The sequence below is a fragment of the Chenopodium album genome, chromosome 5, assembly GCF_948465745.1.
Source record: "Chenopodium album chromosome 5, dcCheAlbu1.1, whole genome shotgun sequence".
Lineage (NCBI taxonomy): Eukaryota > Viridiplantae > Streptophyta > Magnoliopsida > Caryophyllales > Amaranthaceae > Chenopodium > Chenopodium album.
Window position 1 is genome coordinate 11,504,251 of NC_137838.1, and position 25,165 is coordinate 11,529,415.

Consider the following 25,165-nt stretch of genomic DNA (forward strand, 5'->3'; position numbering starts at 1 on the left):
TAAGATTCCTGAAGAGCATAAGCAGCTGAATGGGTTAATCGATGTTTATAAGCATGGTTGATAGTTTCATGCATCAATCCATTCCTAGACACCACAATAATAATCGTATCGTAGTAACATGTCATGCCACAGGACCAACCCGTCCAAATATCATCATCGGAGGAAATTTATTACAAAGTGATTAATTAATACGGAGTATAGTGCTGCATCTAACAATCCCAAGTCCCAACTCTATGAATCATTATGTGTTTAAGTTCGTTCATTATGAGTTTTGGGTAACCCAATTCTCTCTGTCAAATACTCCGTATTTCAATTTCTTCCGTCCTTTTTTTGTTTGCGTCATATTCTTTTCCTTGAGATTGTGTTATGTCTCTTTTGCCTTATTTAATACTCCTTCTGTCCCTTTATGTTTGCCCCAATTTTCTTTTTAAGTTGTCCCTTAAACATTACTCCATATTATATGGACTACCACTTTACTCTCACAAGATACTTTAGATTCAACCACTTTTTCTCTTTCATCAATTTCACTCAATCAAAATTTAAAATGAAATATTTTTATGGGGTAAACAATTAGAAACGGAAGGAGTACGAATTACGAAATGAAACTTTCTTCTTGTAATCGAACTTGCTCTCTTCCCCTCCCTTGTTATATCTACCACGAATCACAACCTATTGTGCACAATTTAATTTCCCTTCTTGATAAAGTGAAGTTTGCTCAAAGGAGTGGAGATAGTACATTACAATTTACGACTGTACATATGCAAGTCTATCATTTCACACGTTATAAATTGTAAGGATATAGAGGCAAACAACTGAGGCAGGGCAAAGGGCCCAAAACCTAGCAAATGAACATATTCAACATAGTCACAAATTATATGATTGTTTTAGAGGAGTAAAGAGTTACAGCTGTGTGAACGAAGTATAAGACTATAAGCTTAAGATTCCCAAAATGGTGCAATTTATGACACACACTCACAAGTCACAAGCACACTGTCGTCCACCTCTTCTGCTAATTTTACTGTATACTTTGATTGTTGTACGTACACCTCCTTTCATACCCAATATTGACTTTATGTGTTACTTCCTTTATTCCTTTTTTTTTTTTTCCATTTGGCTGTGTACGGTTTTCAAGACGTGTCTTAAAATATTTATAATTTTATTTTCATACACGTGAAATTATAAATTATGATATTAATAAAATATACAATGAGACGAATCTAACAAGACAATGCATGACTATATTATCTTTTATAAATTAACGATAATTTGTGGTCAAAGTTTTTAAAGTTTGACCTAAAAAATGGTAATGGGGCGAAAATAAAGGAACAGATGGAGTATTATCCAAATACTCCCTCCGTTTTTAAATACTTGCTCCATTTCTCCATTTATGGAGTTTTAAGAGAAATTGAAAAAAATAATAAAATATAAAGGTAGTGGGTAGAGAGAAGAATAAAAAATTGTAAGAAAACAAAAGTAGTAGAGAGAATATGAAATTAATACGAGTAAAATATAATTTATGTTGAGTCCACTAAATAAGAAAAATGAATTAAATATTGTAAAAGATATTCAAATAAGGAAATGAAACAAAAATTTAAAAACGACTAAAAAAATAAAAGTAGAGCAAGTATTTAAAAACGGAGAGAGTAGTAGAAACAAACCTACCATTTAATTTAAAATTTAAACGAACCCCAATAAGATAGAAAGAGACAATATGTTTGTCTTTCTTTTTGTCAGTCCTTTCCCCCCTTATTTTCTGCTTCCTTTTTTATTTACTTTACTTAACCCTTTTTACACACTACCCCTTTTTCTTCACAATTTGGGTTTGGGTTTTTATTATTGGGCTTCTTCACCGTAATTGAATGGCCTTATAACCATCTTACTTTCTATAATTACATTCTTAAGACTTCCAACGTAGGAGGGCGTTTGGTATGAATATTGAACACGGAGTAGAAATAAAATAAACAAGGAGAAGGAAGTAAATTATTTAACTATGATCTTATTTGTTTGGTATAGACATGAAAATAAATTACATGTTTAAAAAAAAAAAAAAAAAAAATTACCTAAACGTTAACTCTCCTTATTTTTGTTTGAAGAGGGGTAAGAGTATTTGTTACTTTAACTTTTAGAGAGGTGATAAATGAGTAGAAATCATTACTCTTAGATAATTATAATTGTTAACCAAGCCTTCTAACCAAACACTTGATAACGGTAATGGTTTAATTGAATTCGATTCCAACCATAAAAATATTTTTACCAAACATGCGCTAAGTGTTTATGTATTTTTTGGGTGAAAACTTATGGAGTAAGTGTGTACTCGCACTTTTATAAATGGCATCGCAAACTATGGAGTTGGCTGTATATGAAACTTTTTATATACACCCAAGTTGCACTCAACTTATTTAGAGGTTAGTTTTTGCTTTTCATCTAGTGATCAAATAAAAAAAGAAGTTTGATAGTGGATGAAGCCGATATTTTGCATACTTGATAGTGGATTTGTCTCGCTGTATATATTATTAATATCAAGTTTTTATAAATTTTATAGATATAAATACGCTTTTAGACATATATTGGAGACCGTAAAAAATCAAATAGTGCAAAAAAAAAAAACCTTTTTTACAAAGAGAGAGAAGGCTATAGCTATTAGCTAATAGGATAGGTAGGACTTATAGGATTATAGTCTATATGTAAGAGCCTAAGAGGACTATGAGACTATGATAAGTTGATTAAAGTTACGAGTATTAAAGAAAATCCACTAAATCACAATCCTACTTAGCACTTGCCTTTACTACTCCCTCCAAAATATCCATCACTACTACTACTCGTACCCTTTACTCTCATTACTACTCTCCCTCTCTCTCCATATCATAATTTCTTAATCACAATACCACTTTTACACTCACTCACTCTTGAAAATGCTACCACCTTCACACTTCCTCTCCTTCCTCCTCCTCCTCCTCTCCCTCCTCCACCACTCCTCCGCCCTCTCCACCACCCACCCCCGCCGTCTCCTCCACCACCCTTTCATCCCTTCCACCACAACCCCCACCCTCCCCCCTTCTCCTTCTCCTTCCCCTTCCACTCACCTCACTCACCCTTTCTCCACCTCCCTCCCTTCCCCCTCCTCCACCACTACACCCTCCTCCGACAACAACAACAACAACCCATTCTTCCCTTCTTACTCCACCCCACCACCCCCCTCCCAACCACCACCTTCCACCACCGCACTCCCCACCTTCCCCGCCAACATCTCCTCCCTCGCTCTCCCTTCCACCTCCTCCTCCCCTCATCACTCCCACCACTTCTCCCCTAAACTCACCCTCTTCATCATCCTCCTCTCTCTCCTCACTCTCTCCCTCTTCATCTCCCTCTCTCTCCTCCTCCTCCGCCGCCACCGCCACCGCCACCACCATGACCACCTCCATACCCCCCCTGAGAAACCCCTTTCTCCTCTCCCACCCCTCAAGATACCCGCTACTAATCCTAACACATACACCCAGTCCCACACTAGCACCGACTTTCTCTACGTCGGTAACGCCATTACCAACTCCCGCGACTTCCAAACTAACCAAACCTCCACCTCTTCCGCCCCCATTGAAGTCCTCCCTTCCTCAACCTCTGAAATCTACCTTAAACTCTGCAGCGACTCCCCTGAACTCCGCCCTCTTCCCCCTCTTCCCAAGCAAAACTCCCAACAACAACAACATCAACCCATCAACAACAACATCAAATTAGCAACAGAGGATGAAGAATTCTACTCCCCGAGAACCGACGAGGATAATACCTACGGCTTGAATTTCTCTCCTGCAAGATCTTACTCTGACTCATTAGAGTCGGATTCTGACGTTTCTGTTGAGATACAGACTTTAGCGGCGAGAACTTCCCAATTTCCGGCGAATGGTAAGATGGGTCCACCTGCTCCGCCGCCGCCTCCGCCGTCTGGGGTTGGACCGCCGCCGCTAGTGCCGCCTTCTGGGCCGGTGGTGTTTAAGAGTAGTGGGAATTTAGGAGAGAGAAAGAGTGGAGAGAGAAAAGAGGAAAATGGGAAGCCTAAATTGAAGGCATTACATTGGGATAAAGTTAGGGCTACTTCTGATCGTGCTACGGTTTGGGATCAGTTTAAACCTGGCTCTTTTCAGTAAGATTTTCATTCATTTCTTCATTTTCAGCTTAATTAAATCATATTATTATGCTAAATTATTCTTTCTTCATTTTGTAGTTTGCTATTGTTGGTTAGTATCTTGGGTTTGATTCAGGTTTAATTTCCAGTTTCCATTAATAAAATATTCGGACTAAATCCCGTCTTTATCATTGTCCTTTGTAGTTCGCTATACGCCCAAAAGTGAAACTTTGTGGGTAATTTGTTTGGTTTCGGGTCGGTTTTCGGGCTGATTAAACTACTTGGTTGTATAGAGATATTCTGGGTGTTCGAGTTTTTGGATATTATTTGGTTTTTAGGCATGAAATTTGTGTGCAAATACCAAGTTATTCGGATTGATTTGGAATTATGTAGGGAATAAGTCAATTTGTCAGTCATTGTCTTGCTTTAATTTAAGCTATACTAATACTAATATTGTGATATTTGTGAGTATTTTATACTATGAGTGATACTCTTAGAGCATTGAATTGCCAAATTTTACATATTCCAAGATATTGGACAAAGATTTTGCATGAGCTAATAGGACGTGTACGTTCAGTTCATATCCAACCTGTTTGTAAAATTAAGCTAATAAGCTTACTTATCGATTAAACCATAATCAGTTACCGGCTAGTTTGATTTCGACTTATGCATATCTCGATTGAACGAAGAAATGAACTAGTTTTTGTGTGTTGTAGATTGAACGAAGAAATGATAGAGACATTGTTTAAAGCAAATGGTCCTGGTATAGCTACAAAAGATGGCCCACGTAGATCAATACTGCCTTTGATGGATGAAGAGTATCGAGTACTTGATCCTAAGAAATCTCAAAACATAGCCATTCTATTGAAGGCTCTCAATGTCACAGAAGGGGAGGTTTGTGAAGCACTTTTGGAAGGTATAGTAATTAGCTTTCCCATTAGATATGAATAAAACACGGTGTTTCGAATTAGTCTTAAAATATATAATTGTATATGCATGTTGTTGGCTTATCTACTTGTCTTAGTGCAATATTATTAAAGCATGTTGTTTTAATTACTGTAATCTAAGTGCGTTGCTTTTTGACTTGCCAATAAAACATTTATCCCCACGATCCGCTTGAGCAACTTTGTCTCTCTATTAGCATTTAAATTATTAGCAACTTGTGTCCGTACGAGGTGGCCGATTTTTCTATTGCTTGTCTAGGGTTTGTACTGTCCTGTTATTTTTAGTGCATTATGTTCATAAATGACAACGAAAAACAATTTGTAATAGGCTGTGAAGGTATTACGTAACCATGTGAATTAAAAAAAGAATTACGGAGTATATTCTATTTCTGTACAATATTTATCCCTTTCAGGTGAGCTTACTTTTGGATGACTCGATTTTGTTACAATCCTATTCTCATATATGCTTAGCTACACGATATGTTTGTCTCTTTTGCTTTATGTCTTCTTTCAGGTAAAACTTTGAGAAATATGGGCAGTATAATTTACTAGTAAATGTAAGGTGTAGGTAATTGTGAATAATTACAATTCTTAGTCATTTTTTGACTGTATTTATCTGATTTCTGTATTTTTCCTTTCCTCTGTTCAGGTAATGCAGATGGCCTTGGGTCAGAGCTTCTTGAAAGTTTACTTAAAATGGCTCCTACCCATGAGGAAGAACGGAAACTTAGGGAGTACAATGATAGATCTCCTTTGAAGCTTGGTCCGGCAGAGAAGTTTCTCAAGGCGGTACTTGATCATGTACCTGGTGCATTTAAGAGAGTTGGTGCTATGCTTTACATAGCTACTTTCGATTCTGAAGTTGAATATCTTAGGAAGTCATTTGAAACATTGGAGGTAACCTAATAATATGTTTGTTTTATGCCCCTGAGGTTTTTAATGCATATCTGAAAATCATTAACAAGGAAATGTTTCTTATTATAGGCAGCCTGTGCTGAACTTAGAAACAGCCGAATGTTCTTGAAACTTCTAGAAGCAGTCCTCAAGACAGGAAACCGGATGAATGTTGGAACGAATCGTGGTGATGCGCAGGCAATTAAGCTCGACACACTCCTCAAGCTCATCGATGTCAAGGGAACTGATGGGAAAACCACCCTTTTGCACTTTGTTGTGCAGGAGATAACTAGAGCTGAAGGTTTCCGCCTTTCCAGTACCAAAAACAATCCAATGACTGAGAAACCTAGTGACCAACCATTTTTGCACAATGACATTGAGTTGAGAAAGAGAGGGTTAGAAGTCGTTTCTGGCTTAGGAGGGGAGTTGACGAATGTCAAGAAGGCAGCTGCCATGGATTTCAATTCCCTTAGCAAGGATGTGGCAAAGTTAACTCAGGGAATCATAAAAGTAAACGAAGTTCTGCAGCTAAATGAAAACTCCGTAATTGTTGGGAGTCCCAATAGGTTTTCGGAGTCTATGAATGGCTTCTTAAAGAAGGCTGAGGTAGAAATCGTAAGGATTCAAGCCCAGGAAAGCTGTGCTCTATCCAGGGTTAAGGAGCTAACCGAGTATTTCCATGGTAATTTGGCTCACGAAGAGGCTCATCCATTGAGAATATTCATGGTGGTGAGAGATTTCCTCGGTGTTCTTGATCAGGTATGCAAGGAAGTTGGAAAAATAAATGAACGGACCATTATAAGCTCTGCTCGTCCTATTTCTGTACCAGTAAATCCATCAACGCCACCACCTTTCCCGGAGTTCAGTGTGACGCATGGAGATAGTTCCTCAGACAGTGATAGTATCACTGAGAAGTAGCACTTTCATTGACAGATTGTGTTGATTCTTTTTGTTCTATCTTCATGACTCGTGAAGATACCCACAATCTGTATGCAATTACATATAATTATATTATATATATATAGTATTTAATGTACAAATATCCTTGCAGAAGGCTCATTAGTATTAGATCATTTGTATGATTGCTGAAACTTCTGGATATGATTTTGCACATTATGTAAAAAGTATTTCTAATATAGCTCACATATAGTCGGAGCACCAATAGCCCGCCACAATAAATTATGCTATCAACGTGACAATTAATTTTATGTCGATTTTTAATTTGTTTGCGAATTTATGAAAGTAGGTCCATCTAAGGTGAATAGTTGGACCATAATAGCCAAGCAGAGCAGTAAAGTTTTCAAAAAAATAAATAATTGAGAAATTGTAAAGTTTAGGAATAAAAAACAATGGGGGCTACCAAAGCATATGATATGGTTATATATGGAGATGAGTATGAGTCATAAGGCAGGGCATATGGGTGGGGTATTAAGGGCTGATAACCCGTGATAAGAGTACAGTATATCTATACATGTACTGATGTACATACAGAATTACAGACAAAGGGAAGAAGATGTGTCTTCAGTTTTTAGTTTTTACTATCTTCAAGGGTATCTTTAAATTCGTCTTGGTTGAGCTAAATTATTTGAAAATTCCAAAATTCGGCTTAATTACTGATTTGATATTTTTTGGATATCTAGTCAGAAATATTCAGACATAAAATGCTAACTCAAATTACTACTAGTAACACATTATTTTGGCATGTATTGTATTATGCAATTGGTGTTGTATGACCCGGTCTACAATAAATTATTGTAGACCCAAAATTTGACACTTTTAAATAATATAATCACATTCTGGATGATATAATCACTTTTTTAGATGATATAATTATCTTTTTGTGAGTCATATTTTGATCTCATATTAAACCATTTAATGAGATTATATAATTATCTTTTTGTGAGTCATATTTTGATCTCATATTAAACCATTTAATGAGATTATATAATTATCTTTAGGATGATAAAATTTAAAAATCATCTTTTGAATGATGTAATTTACTATTTGATACTTTTTATAATGATAAATTCACTTTTTGAGTGATACATTTACATAATAGTTTCAAGATGACATAATCACTTTTGTAATAATATAATCGCATTTCGTATGATATAATCACATTCGTATGGTACACTAGAAGGTTGGGTCTACAATAAGTTATTGTAGACCGGGTCTATTCTAGTCTTAATATTGTAAATGAGATATTAAATTAGGTAAACGGACAAATAAATTGACAAAATTTTACTATCGATAAAAAGAAAGTGAATGATAAGTTAGTATAGTTTAAATTTTATAGCTCAATTCGTCCCTTCACTTAGCTAGATCACTTTAAAAATAGCGTGTTAAGAAGGCGTTGTAAGTAAAAAAAAAACCAAAGAAGTAGTATTTATTTCTTCGAAATGTTGAAAAAAAACCCTCAAATATTGAATTTGATACTTATATTTCATTCGTTTCAATGAAGGGTCTAATCTGTTCAACTTAATTTCAGTTCAATTCAGTCAGTTCAACTCCAATCAATTCAGTTTCTAATTTCCTTCTCTCATAAACAATTCACTTCAGCTCTATTCAGTTCAGTTCCAATCAGTTCAGTTGTTTTCAGTAAATTGAAATAGGCCTGAAACCGTAACATTTTTTTTTTTTAAATCTGGTATATTTAAGTCAAGGATGCCAGTTAATCAGTTATCCAATTTGAATTTCAAGTATCCATTCCAAAATTTTTGTTTAATCCACACTAATTAGCTGCCAGCTGATTTAAAGTAGTACAAAAAATACAATTGAATTTGTGATTGCTTTAATTGTAGGAAAACCTACATAAAGAAACATGTCTTACTATTTTGATATTAACTAAATTGAATTGTAGCCTAGTTTTGTTTATGGTGGTTTGATAACAAGCTAACAAAATAAGCCTGAAGGCAATTTTGAATTTGAATTATAAGAGCTTGTCTTACATATGTGCAATATTTCAACTCTGGATCATATGAAAGAAACCTTTTCATTATTTATCTACTTTTCAAACCATATATTTATTTTTTAAATAATACCTCACTTTTCAAATCTATTGGTCCAATCATTAGTTTGTATTATTAATTTATGATTATACAATTGATAGATGAATAAATAATAATTTATAATTTGTTTATTTTATTTTATTATTTGTAATAAAATAGGACGAAGAACTTCATAATAATCTTCTGCCACCCAAATACCCAATAGAACATCATTGACTCCCACAACAATAGCTCTATTAAAGTATAGTATAGCAAACACCGCCGTACCAATGTGACATGTAACACACTAATAGTAAATCACTAATAGCCTTTGTTTTTGTATAGTAGGTTCAATTGTATAGAGATAATGATTAATGAGGTATATTGTATGTATAGATTTATAATTATATATTTACATATACTCATTACTCACTTTGTCCATGTTTTAAATATTCATTTTTTTTTCCTTCCAAAATCATCATTTGTTCAATTAAGTGACTTAATAATAAGGTTAATGCACTTGAAAAGCCGAAGCTATATACTACGTGTGTATATAATATATATATATATATATATATTTTTGCATGGTGGGTAGTTGGATTCTCTTCAAATCATATACTCCAATGATGTGACCAAAAATCATTAGACTTTATACCAAAAAATTCAAACCAATGAAAGTGATACCTAAATAGTTAATGATTGGAGTATATAACAATAGGTGACTCATAATTTTGGCGGGAAAAAAGGTTTATTTCTTCAAACTTTTTGGTCTTTTATTTTTGGAAAAGCACTAGTAAGTAGATTAATGGGTTGCAAAAAGCCAATAAAATAGGGAGGAATCTAAATTACTAATTGCTTATCTTACGTGCATGAAAAGTGGGATAATTTTGTGTGGTGCTACCAATAAAGGAGCACAAAACCTTTGATAAATGCAATTTTGGTGATGATGTTGGTCAATTTGTATTTTTTTCATGAAATGGGGCTCATTGTCTTAGTCATAGCCTTCGTTTTTGTCAAAAAAGGTAAAGGAGCCTTGTTGTGTCTAATATTAGGTGCTGGCTAGCTGGGCCGTGTACAATAGTTCTTTGTTTCCGCTTCTTTTTCATATTAATTGTTGCTTTTGTCTTTTGATGAATCGAGTTTTAACAGGAAAAGTTTCTGAAATGATAAAAATGATGTATAGTATAAATTTAAATAGGAGTACATGTATGTATTGAAAAGTAAAAGAGTTAACAGGTATATCTCGAAGGGTATAATACACTTTATTTGGATAACAAATTATGAAGTACGGAGTAGTAATGAAAGAGGAGGAACTCGTAGAGGTGTCAAAATCACACCCGACCCAATCCAATCTAAAAAATATCCGATTTAGATTTGGACTCGCGTGTACATAACAATTTAGTATGATTTAACTTTAAAAATTTACCCGACCTGACCCGACCATATCAGACCTGATCCGATCATCCGAATTGACAACCCTAGGAGGAAGGGGTGGGGAAGAAAGGCAAGGAATTAGGGAAAGGCGGAGCTCTTTTGATCCTCTAAATCTTTTTTATATTAAAGGAATGGTGTTTATTCAGTAAGAAGATATTTATAATAGAGGAATGTAAAATGGATCCTTCCGTTTCCCTCCACTTTATCCGTTCATCCTCTTACACACACAAGGGAGCTTGCTCTGCTCCCTTTCCTTCTCTCCATTTCCTCTAATCGGAGCAATATGTTAGCATCTCTTTATAGTTTGAATTGGTGATATGAAATGTACCTACAGGTTTTTTCTTGACCTACTGACTATTGTCCTCAAAAGAGTCAATATTTTCTATTAGTAATAATCTTATAAATGATCTTAGGTTTTTTTTTTTGGTAAAAATAAATGATCTTAGGTATTAAGTAGTAGTATATTTTTATTTAGTACTCTATATGAACAACAAAGTTGAAGCCCAAGGTATAAGGGTGGCCCATCACATTGATGGGTTACAAATATTTTTGTAAATAAAAAAGCAAATGTCCAATTTAATTTTAAAAAGTAAAAAGTAATGAAACCAGGTCATAATAATTTTTAATTAGTTTGTAATCAACATCCGACCTTAGCTCAGTTGGCAGAGCGGAAGACTGTAGTAGTTGCAGATAATCTTTAGGTCGCTGGTTCGATTCCGGCAGGTCGGATTTTTTTAAATTTTATTTTCTCTCTCCTCTTTCCTCTTCCTACAAGGTAAAGGAGCTGGGCGGTATAAGTAATCCTTTGTTCGGCTTTCTTTTCATATTAAAGGTTGCTTTAGTCATTTGAGATCAAGTTTTAATCGTAAAAGTTTTTTTAAATGGAATGATACAAATGATGTAGAGTAAAAATTTAATTAGGAGTACATGTATATTAGTCCAATGTCCCCTGTGAAATTCTTCTAGGGGTGGTGTAGACATGAATTTCGATGTCCCATTGATGCAGATAGTAGGAGTAATTTGTTGCGCGTTGTATCTTGGTGCCAAAGCCTTTCTATTCATTCGTAATCTGCATGAAGAGGTCTCTCTTCTGCTGATGACTACAACAAACATCAATCTTATGGGCAGTCAACAATGCAACTATGTAAGTATACATCTGATACAAGTAGACATAGGAAATGAGAATTCTGTGTAACTGTAACAAAGTTAGTAGTTTCTATCTTGGTAACTCTAAATTTTCCGAATTACTTGCCAAAAAGATTCAAATATTTGCGTTGTATATTGATTCAAAAATTCATACAAATTATAAATTGAATCTGGACCTGTGCTAGTCTTACACAGGTTGCTTTCATAATTTCAATTATTGTCCTCTCTGCCATCAGAAGCCGCGACAGAGAGGAGAAAGAATCTACTGAGCATTTTAGACAGTGTATAATACAAATACTGTCCAATTTTTGTTTTTTCCCTTGTACAATTATTGTATGTTCTTCCCATTTATCAAAACAGATGACCTTATATTACTTGCACTAATCTCTCCAGTCAGAGCTCATTACCACTTTTAGTCAGCAACAGCAGAAGGGGCCAGAAGAATTAAGCGTTCCATCCAGGTAATTCACTAAGTCACTAACATCGCTAATTGTCATGTTGGTGTTCTGCGTCCATACGCTCAATCACCCTACGTGCTTCCTCCTCTGTCTCAGGAAAAACACTTCTTATCTTCAGCCCATTTGTTCTGGCCTCTGGACAGACAGTGAAGGTAAAGTAGAACTTATTTGAAACCTGTTGGAAATAGGGAAAGACAAAAGTATCAAAAACTACTTCCCTGAAAATTGACTTGCAAATGAATCTAGTTGACACATGAATTTAGGGGGTTTTGTGTCAAGAAATAAATGAATACTGACCTCACTGATTCTAAGCTCAGGACATGTAACATGAGCAACAACTTCCACATTGATAAGTGGCCGAGCTGGGTTCTGAAGTTCGGTATAGAGTACACAGGACTTCATACGAAGAAAGTTCCCAACATCCACCTGCATAGAGAAAGCCACAATCTAGTATGATGACCATAACAATTTAGACGCAAAAATACACTGTCTTGGTAGTCATGTGATGCTGATCTTACACGTAAGTTTTGGACACTTGAGAGACTGATGGGATGTCCAAGTTTCAACCTTGAGATTTAAAAGTGTTCCAAAGAAGATTTACCAAGCGGAGGGCAATGCAACAACTGATGTATACTTGATGGAAGTTTCGGAAAGTTGTCATAAAAAAATGCTAATCTTTCTTAACACAAACCCCTCAGCTCACTCAGAGTTCTAGCAAAGCAGCAAAAAAATGTACTCTGTAGTATTTAACTTTTTTTAAGGTTTCTTCAGATCATACCTGATAAATTTATTAATTATGACCAAATTGTTCAATGAATCAACTTATATTTTGTAATAGAACCTAGTATCAATCTTCCAATTTCTGAAACCATTCCAAACTGACCTCTCTATACTTCACTTCAGCCACACATAGTAGAGCAAAATCCCTTCCAGATGGAACCAATAACCAAAATGAACACTCATCTATTCACTTCATCTCTAAATGATGAGAGCAACAAGCAACCCTTACCCCAATATTTTATATCAAGCTATAAGCCATGATAGGATATCAAAGAAATGGAAATAAAGTGTAGTGGACTAATGGTCATCACTTACCGGTTTCACAAAGTCAACCTGATCAACTTCTACAAAACGAGGTGAGGCTCCAGCAAAGGTATATGCTGTTGAAAAGGCAAGCTCAGATGCTTTGCGCATTAGATACCCACCAAAGATACGACCATGAACATTTCGCTGCTGTGGCTGACAAATCATGGAGCTCTGTTGGCAAGTATCTCTTATAAGAATGCTGTCCCTATCAGCTAGAGCTGGCAAATCAACAAATACTCGTCCTTCAGCCAACAGCTTATCAATCCTGCTCACATCCTTGTTTTTTTCTTTATTCTGTTCAGCTCTCTTCATTTTCCGCATCTTGTTCCTTGCTTCTGCTTGCTCCCACAGCAATTTTTCTTGTGTTGTTTCTGGTGAGATGTGATTAATTGGAGATGATTTTCCAGTCTCACTATCCCGTGCAACAAACGTGAAATTAGCTACAAGTGCCACTGAATTTGACATTTGGGAACCATCTATAAAAGAAGAAATTATTGTTGGAAGAGAGCGAAGAGACACACAACAGATTATTCATACTTCATAGCCCAATTAATCAGTCAAAAAGGTGGTTAGTTTTCAATAAATACTACAATCAACAATTTCTTCTTTCTATTACTAAGATTGATGACTACATCTGACTATTTTCTTTAATGGTATATCAGAAACCGTCTTCTTGGTTTTTCCAGACAAGATTACATGCATCAGTGCATCGAATCTGACTATTTTGTTTGCCTTGATTTACAGATGATCTCACTAATTTTCTATCTCATCAAATCCATCCACCCCTAACCAAAATAACAAAACCTATAAAAGGGGACAGAGGAAGAACATCACTGGAGAAATATTTCTGATAATTAACTGTACTAGCTGTTATGAGATACCTTAGTTATACCAACCTCTAATACGAAGATAGTTTATTCATAATCACACAAGATGCCAGCCTACTGAAATCATAGCAAACAAATTACCTTGTGGTGGTTGCAACACTTCAAGCTGCATCTCCATGGATGACCTCCCAACCCATGTAACAGCACCAACTAGACTCAGGTCCGCATCAACACGAATTGGCTTCTTGAGAAGAATCTTATCTACAGAAGCAGTCACCAAAAGTATCGGCCTTGTCATTCCACCAGGGTTGGAGCAGTGCTGGAAAACATCAAACAGAAAACTATGATACTGTTACTCGGCCAGCAATGAAAATATATACTCTAAAATAATCCACGGCATAGAATATTCTAAAATAATGTTTGAACTTTGAAGAGTAATGCTTTGTACCGAGTATAAGTTAGAAGAATACATGCTACAGATGCTCATAAGCATCAGTTCTTAGTTTAAATGCTGGAAATAAATTAGGTGTACAGCACTGATGCACTAAAAATATACGAAGTAGTTATTACTTATCAGTGACCAGTTTGTCCATCATAGGCCTGGCTCAGGCAATACTTATTAACTACAACGACGTAGAGTTTTATAGCTAAAACTAGACATGTATTTTTCCTACAAAATCAACCAGCAATACAGTTGACAGTATCTTTAGCTAACTAATGAACAAGGGGCAGTACAGATCGTTCAACCAGCTTCCTTCTAGACATATGGAGATGACAGAAGACTTTGTATGAGTTTGCATTAACTTAACAAATTTCTCAATAACGAAACATATCTTATACTTAACATTTCTTCATCCCCAAATTCAATTCTCTGTATTTTTGCTATATAAGCGTGCATTTCAGACATTCTTAGACCAACATAGTATCTCAGACCATAAATTCAACAATACAGATTTTGCCTAATTCTAATATTGCCTACTAAGTGTAATTTTTAAATGCTAAATAAGCCCCCCAAACATTCTGCAGGGTAGAGATACATCATCTGGTCATCGTACCCCGCCTTACTAAACCATATAGTAGTACCTTAAAGGCTTAAACATAGTAAGAGAGCAAAATGTTAAACTCCCATTCACTTCAAATGCAAAGATAGCATCAAGGTGAAATAGCCTAGAAAAGCTATCAATTTAAGTAAATATAGCTTTATCCCAAAATTCCTAGACCAGAGCAAAAAAATTACACTTTTCCAACACTCTCACTCTAATAGACAAAATTCAAGCAACAATTTACCAAATACACAATCAAGCTATAGAATTAAGATTTCAACAAATGAGCATGATCAATCAATTAATAATTCATATACTCCGTATAATCAATTATAATCCTTCAAACAAAACCAATTATTCCCCAGAAACATAAATCACCAAACAAATAAACCCCAATTCACAAAAAACATCCAAAAATAAAAAAAAATATTAAAAAATTCACCTTGTAAGAAATGGTACCAGCAAGAGCATCAAGATCCTCCAACAATTTACCCATCCTAATTTCATTCCATGGATTTCTATACTGTTCTCTCAGCACATAATCCGATGAAAATTTAAACTCAACACAAGTTCTACTTTGAGATGGGGTTTTTGACACCAACCCATCTTCTAATTTTATCTCTCCTCCAACCTCAATAACACCATTTTCCAGAAATTTTGATCTTGCTTCCCACAATGCGTTTGTGACTGGGGAATGGTAAACCCCAGGCCACAAACTTACCGGCTTACGAATTGAAGAACCTGCATCAATTGGTTCATCTTTGGGATGAATTGTGTTAATTGGGTTTGATTTTGTGGTTGAAAATGGTGTGATTTGAGTGAGTTTATGTGTGATTTGATGATCATTTGATGTGGGTTTTGATAGGAATGATGAAATTGATGGTAATTTTAGGTGGGGTTTGAATAATCTGGGAAGTTTGGAGGAGGATTTAATGAGATGATTCATGGCAACAATGGTAATGAGGACAATACGAAGATCATCCCAATTCTTAGGGACTTAGTAATTTTTGAATGTGCAGTCTATATAAAGCGTATTTCCCTTTCTTATTTAAATGAATACTCCGTATATATTAAATAATTTCAACTACAAGTATTTAAATAGTGGCTGACCCAATTAATCTCGGTGATAAACAAGTTATGTTTATATTGCGGTTTGAGCAAAATCTAAGGCATATCGGTTTTACCCAATTTATCGCAAAAAATTACACTTTTGTCCTAGTGATAAATAAAACTTATTTGTGTTTTTTTTTTTTTTAAAAAAAAAAAAAACTTATTTATCACGGACATAAACTTGTATCTCTTCATTTTAATAATTTGTCTTAAAATAAATAAATAAATAAATAAAATAAAGTAGGTAAAACAAGTTTCTTTAATGTCTATGGATAAATAATGTACGTTTCTCAAATGACTAAGTTGTAAATAAATACAACTCTTTTTTCTTTTGGTTGATATAATTGCTATTTTTTTTTTTTTGGTGTTCTACCCGGTTCACCCTTTGGGCTAATCCGAATTCGGGGATCAGTTCTGGGTGGTTAGGTTCCAATCCCCTCCCGATTGTTGTTGCGGGGGATCGAACACTAGTCCTCCCTACCAAGTGTAGTCCCAATCACCACTACACCAATAACCAATTGGTTGATATAATTGCTATCTGAAGTAGCGATTTCATGGTAAATCTGCTACTTCAAGTATAGGCACGGTAGCCCAGGTTATACCCAAAAAATCCGCCGCTTGCCTGTAATATTACAATTTTAACCTCTTGACCGATTCACGAGTTTTGTTTCTCAATATAAGAACTAAGGCAACCTCTCATATTAATAAGTTCAAAACACTAACATTGGCTAATATGCTATTTTAAGACAAGGCTATAGTCTTAATTTGATATTTATCCCATAGTTATTTTTCGTTTTTGAAAGTGTTACAGAGTACACTTTGTCAATAGATTCTGTTTTTATAATGTAGGGCTTTTAATTTTGATATTGTAAACACCTTCTATAAATGTTTTTTCTTTTATGTTCCTCATCTTACTTATGATTAATAACTACTTACTCCGTTTCTTTTTAGTTGACACGTTTTTTAGTCACATTTGTCAATATACAAATTCAACTGCTAATATCTCTAATTATTGATAAGCAAAAATTATAAAAAGTTGATATTTTGAAAATATATACCGTGGTGAATCTAACAAGACTCCACATGACTATATTTTTCATAATGTATAAATCACAAAACACGGTCAAAGAAAAATGTATGAATAGTACTAAAGTCAAAACGTGTCAACTAATAAAAAACAGAGATAGTATATACTAAAAGACATGATACATTTCTCTTTGACCGTGTTTTGTGATTTATACATTATATTTTTCATTTGGTTGTTTGTTTTATATCTTAGGTTTTTTTTGTGTGTGTTAGGGTTTATAAAAAATATAAAGCATCTTTTACTCTATTATCAGTTCGTCAGTAAAGATTTATTCAGGATCGCAACGATGGTCAAATTTTCAAACACGTTCAAATGAATTAGATGAAAATCATAATTATGGATACAACAATTTGTTAGACGGTCTCGCCGAAAAGGTTGTACATATTCCACGATTTGTGCGAGAAATGTAACACAATGCAAGATCTATTCAACATCGTAGCTTTGATGAAGAAACCCTTATTTGATTCAATATTACAATATAAATTGTTAATTTAAATTTCATTTATAGTCTTATAGACATCGAATAACTTTTTATTAATGGATTGATTTATTGTTTCAAAAAAAAATCTTAAAGATAAAGTGCATTTTTTTCTTAAAAATCAAATATTTTGTATGTACTAGTATTAAAAAATAGGTGTTACTTGATATATTACCTACAAACAAGTTAAGGGCTACGTACTTGAGAAGATACTCCTAAAAGGTAGGATAATTTCAAGATTTTTAAAAGGTAGGACTAAGCTAATTTGAAAAACTTGCAAAAAATAGAATTATAGTTGTAAATTTTTCAAATTAAAAAAAAAAAAAAGCAAATTCCCTAAACTTTGGTCTAGTTAGCATTAGAAGTCCTCAAACTTTGTTCCAGTTAGCAATCAAATATGGCAAAGTCCCTAAACTTTGCTGACTCTTTGCACTAGCCACACCACAAGAGAGCAAGCGGACATGAGTTGTATGAATTAGAATCAACACCATGGTGATCTGATCTTGGAATTCCGACGAGCAAAGATTACAATCTTGTCGATGAACTAAACCATCATTCTTCCAAGGATATATGGGATCCCTTTCTTTTAATAGTCTCCAATTCCATTGCAACTTCTTTCATGGTAGGCCTCTCCTCTCCTTTTAACATCAAACACCATCTAGCTAGATTAGCCATTTGTTGTATTTCTTCAGTTGTTCTCTCTTTTACTATGTTTATGTCAAGAATGTCCAACAAACGACCTTCTTTTATATTGAGGAAGAAGTGCATAGTGAGAAGTCTCTCAGCTTCGGACCTAACATTAGAAATTATTGCCTTTTCCCTTGTCAATAGCTCCAGCAAGACAACACCAAAGCTATAAACATCGCTCTTTTCAGTTAGCTCACCTGTCTGCATATATTCGGGATCCAAATACCCTCGAGTTCCAAGCACCATCGTAGCAAATTGGGTTTTGTCGGGTGGAATCAATCTTGAAGCTCCAAAGTCAGTTACTTTAGCAGTGTAACTTTCATCCAGAAGTATGTTCATCAACTTTATATCTCTATGAATTATTGGTGTTGAGATAGTGGTGTGAAGATATGATAGCACATTGGCAACTTCAGATGCTATATTTAAGCGCACATTCCATTTCAATATTGAAGCTTTGGCTGGATCATTTAAGTGGTCATATAACGTCCCATTGTTGATAAACTCGTACACCAATAGTGGTACTTCACTCTCAAGACAACAACCTAGTAGCTTGACCACATGTCTGTTGTTGACTTGTGATAAAATTAGAATTTCATTGATGAATTGTTCTACTTGATTTGGATCCACCTTGAGAGATTTTTTTATTGCCACAACTTGGTTATTTGGCAAAATACCTTTGTAAACAACTCCAAAACCTCCTTTTCCAATTATGTTTTCATCACTAAAATTGTTGCAGGCAGCTTCAAGTTCTTGCATAGTAAATATTTTTAATGTATCAACTTCTCGTCCCAAGAGTTTTTCATGTAAAAGCAAACCACCATTTTGTCGAAAAAAACTTTCTCGTATTTTTCTAGTTTTTGTTTCTTCCCGTTTAAAGTGCAAGAGAAACCCAAAAAGGAGCAAAGTTATGATGCCACCACCAACACCTACCAGATACAAAAATGACATTAATTATATCATAAAGTATGCAACTAACTTAGAGATACTCTATATTTTTTCTTTATTTTTGTTATGTGTATACGCTATAGTGGGTTCAATCCAATATAATGCCACCCTTGTTTGTACAGTTAGCAAAATCCCTAAGTCAAAAGACCTCCAACATCATATATATATATATATATATATATATATATATATATATATATATATATATATATATATATATATATATATATATATATATATATATATATATATATATATATATATATATATATATATATATATATATATATACTGAATACTGATGTACAAGACTACCACCAAACCAGTACAGTGATGCAATTAAGGCCGTCTCAAATAATAATGAGAGGCCGTGAATTTATGAACATTAGGCCCTCGTCAATAGCACAATTATCTAAAAAAATATACTACTGTAGTACATAAAAGACACCTTACTGTTATTTTTGTCATTATTCAAAATCTAGAAATTAGACTCGCAAAGTCGCAATTAAGAAGAGCTTCTTTGACGTTTTTTGTTTTACATTTTATATATTATTGAAAAAAAAAATGTAGTTAGGCTATCTTTACTTCACCCTAAAAAAAAAATACTATTCATAAAAAATAATTTCAATTCAGTAAAATTAATTTTAGTTTAGTAAATATAAGTTCAGTAAAACAATTTCAGTTCAGTAAATACAATTTCAACTCAATAAAAATCAGTAAATTAAACTTGAAGAAAAATCAGGCGTGTCAAGGCTTTCTGGCCTCCTTTAATTGCTGAAACAAAAGCTGTGGTTATGGCAGTAAGATTGGCTCGGCATTATGGTCTAAGCAAGGTTATTATTGAGACCGATTCGCAAGTGCTTGCTAACAGATTATGCAAGGCCACGACTTACTTCACAGATCTTGATGCTATCCTTGATGATATTCTCTATTCTAGTTCATTCTTTTGTTTGGTTTTTTGGTGTCATGTAAAACGGGAAGGCAACACGGTTGCTCATAATTTAGCCCGTATAGTGCCATTTGGTCATGAACAAAGATGGGAAAACCATAGCCCTTGTGAGGTTTCTCCCTATGTATTGATGGATAAATTATCAATATAAGGCTCTTTCCGATAGTTCTCAAAAAAATTAAACTTGAAGAAGAAATGTAATAGAAATCAGTAAAATAATTTTAGTTCAACAAAAATAATTTCAATTTAGTAAAATTAATTTCAGTTCATTAAAAATAATTTCAGTTCAGTAAAAATAATTTCAACTTAGCAAAAATAAGGTGAAGTGAATGAGGCCTTAGTTTTAAAAATATTATCATTTTGATAAGTTTGACTACGAGTAATTTTTTTATTCATTATATGATATGTATCATATGATTTTGAAAAACCATAAAACCACAAAATTGTCAAATTTATCTATCTACTAGATGAAGCCCGTGCGATGCACGGTTTGTTTGATTTTTTTTTTAAATAATTTTTTTTTTTTTTTTTTTTTTTTTTTTTGTATTTATGAGCCTAAAATTGGTTATATATTTAGATAAAATTTCTAATATTAAAAGATAATATATAATATTTAATTAATTTAAACTTAAAAATCTCATTCGCCAATTTTGCTTACATGGCATTTAAATTATTTAATTCTAAAAGAAATTAATAATCTCTTATTTAATTGGCTACTACTAAGATATATAATCCTACGTGGCGCGCTGAGAAAATTAGATCCTACGTGGCTCTCTAAAAACTCGGGAAAAAACTCCCCTTTATATATATATATTAGATTAGTAAACACCGGTATGATCTTTTTTCAAATCTAGCCACGTGGCATTACCTCATCAAAAGTTTCCCGCTCAAATGTTAAGCCCATCAATCTATCTACATTTTAAAACTATATATATATTAGAGTTTTTTTGAGAGGGAATTTTTCCTCCTAAACTTTTTTTTCGTTTAGATTTTTGCAAATTTATTAATGTGTCTGGAAACTTTATACTTAAATTATTTATTATTATGATAGACTTAGCTTTAAGATCAATTTTTTTCATGAAACTTCTATATTTAATTTCAATTACCATCATTAAAGACTGAGCATGCCTCCTATATTATCCAGTGAGCCAAATTAATTGGTTGCTACAAACTCAAAGTGAATTTTCCAAAAAAAAAAAAAAAAAACCCTTCTAATTTGAATGATCTACATACAAATGAAAATTACACAAAATAGTGTCAATGTTCATTAATCCTAGGGACTGAATTGAAATTATTTTTCCTTAACTGGACTTATTTTTACTGAACTGAAATTAATATTACTGAACTGATCTGAAATTTTTTTTACTAAATATTTTTTTTTAAAGTGAAGTGAACCGAACCTTATAATATTCCCAAAATAACATACTTGTAGATCATTATTTACCCCCTTAAAGTCTCAAACCCACAAATTAGCCAAGGCGCTAATTTGAGGGCAAGAGACATGTACAACAAAGAGGTTAACAGACTCTACTACTCTAGTATCACCAAAAGTTATCCTTACTTCCATAAAAGATACTCCCTCCATTTCATAATAATGTTCCTTTTTCGCAAATCGATGCAAAATTAATAAAAGTTAGATATTAATAATCTACTCACCAAGGCGAATCAAACTAGATCCCACATGACTATATTTGCTCTTATAGATTAAGAGAAATTTAGAAGATTCTCTCTTTTTTTAAACAAATATTCAAAACAGGAACATCATTGTGGAATGGAGGGAGTATCATTATTATGCAATGATATATAACAAAAACTGGTAGAGTATCCTTACCACCAGTAGCCAAAACTGGTATGACCCAAGGTTTTGTATTAGAAATGCAACGATCGTCTTTTGTTCCATTTCCGTGGTACCCCTTTGGACATTTGCAATAGTAGCTTCCATTTGTGTTGATACAATACTCTGTTTTCTCACAATGATTTGCTCCCTTGCACTCGTCAATATCTAATTAATGAATACATTTGTTAAGTAATTAAGTAAATAAATGAAAATGGTGAAATGATAAGTCAATTATATACCTGTGCATCCACGAGGATGGTAAGGGTTGCCAGAATAACCATCCGTGCAGTTACAACGATACCCAAATTCATGAACCGGATCATAACAAACCGTGTTTTCCTTACACAAGCAACTCCCATCTTCTTTCACCACAGTACAATTCTTTCGTCCAATTGTCCAATTGAGTACTACAGGAAGCCGCAAGGATTTCCAATACTCCATAGGTTGACTCAAACTCCGTCGGTAAAATGTATAAGCATCTTTTGCCACTGGAAATGCAGCATTACATGGATTAAAAGTATGCACACTACTATGGTTGTAAAAGCTGTCTAGTATAACTTGAACTACACCACCGGGTATGGAGGCTTGACAGCACCCGACACCGGAACATTCACCATCGATCACATCCCCTAGCTCCGCACAAGTAGTCATGCACCCCGTCTTGTATTTTTTGCCACCTCGATACCCTTTAATTCGGGCATAGGTGTCACACCCTATAGCAACTAACATGTTTTTTGTGTTAGATAGGGTAAATGTGATCAACTTGAACTTGCTCCACCAATACTCAATATTCTTGGTCTTATTGTAACAATCGTACGAAACATATAGTTTAGTGCGGAGTTCTCCCTCTATCACTGAAATGTTAAGAACCTCGTAATCTTTGCCAAATATTGGTGTACTATTATGATTACATGTAATTTGGAAGGATGATGATGTTTCATTTTGTGGTGGTTTATAATAGCAACCTTGTTCGATACCAAATGGGTAAGGAATGCTTAGGTTTCCACACTTATCTGAACAGTGTGGGGCGATTACGAGGGGTGACACGACTTCGACTCCGGTGATTAGTGGTGTCAACACCCAACACAGGCAAATTGTTAGTTGAAGAGCATAACTTGAATAAGTAGTCATGCCTATAAATCTATGTTAGTAATATTGTTTTGAAGCTGGTTTAAATTTCGAAGGCCTAGAAAGAAGATAAGTTTGTGTAAAGTTCTTTAATGATTTGGCCAGGAATTGCATTGAACAAAAGCAGTGTGTGTGAGAGCCTTTATAAAGAGAAAGTTTACAGGGGCTTCTCGTGAAAATTAATGTGTAATTGTGCAAAAAGAGAGAAAAAAAACTTTGTTTGGACGAAAACACAAACAACGCGTTTTAACATTTTGTGATGTGTACAATTTTTTTAAAAAAAAATCAATAAAGTGAACCAAATTGGTTTAAAAGAAAATAAAAAATAGATAATTTCCTTCCAAATCAATAATTTAGCTAGTTTTAGAATTAAAATTTATAATTAGCTGTTTTGGTAAAAAATCGTTGTAACAAAGTTAGTACTCGTAGTTTCAATGTTGATAACTTTATAATATCCTAATTACTTGCCAAAAATATTTAATATTAGCGTTGTATATTGATTCAAAAATTCATACAAATTATAAATGAATTCGGCCTGGACTTGTGTTACTCTTATTACACAGGTTGCTTTCATAATTTCAATTATTGTCCTCTGCCATCAGAAGCCACGACATAGAAGAGAAAGAATCTACTGAGCATTACAGACAATGTATTTTACTTAAGTCACTACCATGTGTTGGTGTTCTGCGTCCATAAGCTCAATCACCCTCCTCTGTCTCAGGAAAAACACTTGTTATCTTCAGTCCATTCGTTCTGGCCTCGGACGAGCAGTGAAGGAAAAGTAGAGCTTATTTGAAACCTGTTCATATCCCTTCCCGACGGAACCAATACCCAAACTGAATACGAGGTGAGGCTCCAGCAAAGGTATATGCTGTTGAAATCAGCTAGAGATGGCAAATCAATAAATACTCGTCCTTCAGCCAACAGCTTATCAATCCAGTTTATTTTACATGTGATTTCACCAATTTTCTATCTCATCAAATCCATCCACCCATAAATAGATACATAGTAAATAAGATAATTAAACCTATAAAAGGTAAACAAAAGGGACAGAGGAAGAATATCACTGGAGAAATATTTCTGATGATTAACTTTACTAGCTGTTATGTGATACTTAGTATTACCCCCTATTATTGCCAAGCCACCCTTTTTTTTTTTTTTATACTCTTCTCTAAGACAAAACCTTGCCTGTTCAGTATCACAATCAGCTTTCAATTTTAGTTGTATACTAGCTTTAATCCGTGATACTTATACTCATGTTTATTATGAAAACTGACAACAGAAGATTGGAAACTGTATTTTTGTTATAAGTTTCAAAAAACTGAAAGCAATAATAATAAACAGACCTTCATGGAATTAATGGTGTGTTTGGATTGAAGGAAATAGAGGGAAAGAAAGGGAAGGAAAATGAAGAGATGGGGGATCTTTCATTTGGATAACAAATGAGAAAGGAAGGGAATTGAAGGAGGAGAAATGGAGGAATTACATTTTAGGAAATTGATCCTTCTAACAACGGAGAGATTTGGAAAGAAAACTCACCATTCTTCCCTCCCCTCCTCTTCTCCGCCCTCCCCTTCTTTTCCTTCCCCTTTCTTTAACCAAACATAAAGTGAAGCTTTTTCAAGTTTCGTCCATAATTATCTTTCCCAAACAAGCATAAATAAGGCCACAAACATTCTGCAGATTAGAGATTTAGAGATACACCATAGTATACATTCTTTCTATACAAAGATAGCAATATAGCATCAAGGTGAAACCTAAACTTGAGGAGGAAGTGCATAGTGAGAAATTTCTAAAGAGTCAGTTTTGAAGGTTAAATCCCAGGCGATTTTGATGTTATAGTGAGAATTTCTAAAGAGTCACTATAATTGAAGGTTAAATTTCTCACTATAGCAAATATTATAGCATGTATCAAAAAAAAAAAAAAAAAAAAAAGAAACCTATACGTGAGAAGTGCATATAATATGATGTCTTAAGGTCTGTTCTCTTACGTTGAAATTCAGTTCAT

General features: G+C 34.0%; 2 protein-coding genes, 1 non-coding gene and 1 pseudogene across 4 annotated transcripts; 2 read left to right on the forward strand and 2 right to left on the reverse strand.

Annotated features, from left to right (window-relative positions):
• The first annotated feature begins 2,609 nt into the window (after window positions 1-2,609).
• LOC145631894 (formin-like protein 1) lies at window positions 2,610-7,098 on the forward strand. The gene is made up of 4 exons (XM_081684120.1): window positions 2,610-4,135; window positions 4,834-5,033; window positions 5,711-5,958; window positions 6,046-7,098. Exons 1-4 carry the CDS (start codon window positions 2,913-2,915, stop codon window positions 6,871-6,873), a joined length of 2,499 nt encoding a protein of 832 aa, XP_081540246.1. The 5' UTR covers window positions 2,610-2,912; the 3' UTR covers window positions 6,874-7,098.
• A 3,922-nt stretch (window positions 7,099-11,020) lies between these two features.
• TRNAY-GUA (transfer RNA tyrosine (anticodon GUA)) lies at window positions 11,021-11,105 on the forward strand. Its single transcript is given in 2 exon segments — window positions 11,021-11,057; window positions 11,070-11,105. It is a non-coding gene; the product is annotated as a tRNA-Tyr (tRNA).
• Window positions 11,106-11,624: 519 nt separating this feature from the next.
• Window positions 11,625-15,973, reverse strand: LOC145630436 (acyl-coenzyme A thioesterase 2, chloroplastic-like). The gene is made up of 5 exons (XM_081682692.1): window positions 15,379-15,973; window positions 14,035-14,212; window positions 13,076-13,542; window positions 12,278-12,406; window positions 11,625-12,155 (listed from the first exon to the last, which is right to left on the reverse strand). The coding sequence occupies exons 1-5, from the start codon at window positions 15,880-15,882 to the stop codon at window positions 12,009-12,011; spliced, it is 1,425 nt and encodes a 474-aa protein (XP_081538818.1). The 5' UTR covers window positions 15,883-15,973; the 3' UTR covers window positions 11,625-12,008.
• Window positions 15,974-17,667: 1,694 nt separating this feature from the next.
• On the reverse strand, window positions 17,668-23,250 carry LOC145630437 (putative wall-associated receptor kinase-like 16; annotated as a pseudogene). The gene is made up of 3 exons (XR_014112052.1): window positions 22,269-23,250; window positions 22,024-22,194; window positions 17,668-19,224 (listed from the first exon to the last, which is right to left on the reverse strand). The product of XR_014112052.1 is annotated as a putative wall-associated receptor kinase-like 16 (transcript).
• Between the last annotated feature and the right edge of the window lie 1,915 nt (window positions 23,251-25,165).

Bases quoted from the DNA above. Each gene is read 5' to 3' on its own strand.
- LOC145631894 (XM_081684120.1), top strand. From the start codon at position 2,913: ATGCTACCACCTTCACACTTCCTCTCCTTCCTCCTCCTCCTCCTCTCC. The intron at 5,034-5,710 runs GTATAGTAATTA...TCCTCTGTTCAG, and splicing joins TTGTGAAGCACTTTTGGAAG to GTAATGCAGATGGCCTTGGG. The intron at 5,959-6,045 runs GTAACCTAATAA...TTCTTATTATAG, and splicing joins AGTCATTTGAAACATTGGAG to GCAGCCTGTGCTGAACTTAG.
- LOC145630436 (XM_081682692.1), bottom strand. From the start codon at position 15,882: ATGAATCATCTCATTAAATCCTCCTCCAAACTTCCCAGATTATTCAAA. The intron at 14,213-15,378 runs GTGAATTTTTTA...GATGTTTTCCAG, and splicing joins CTGGTACCATTTCTTACAAG to CACTGCTCCAACCCTGGTGG. The intron at 13,543-14,034 runs GTAATTTGTTTG...CTTCTTTTATAG, and splicing joins AGTGTTGCAACCACCACAAG to ATGGTTCCCAAATGTCAAAT.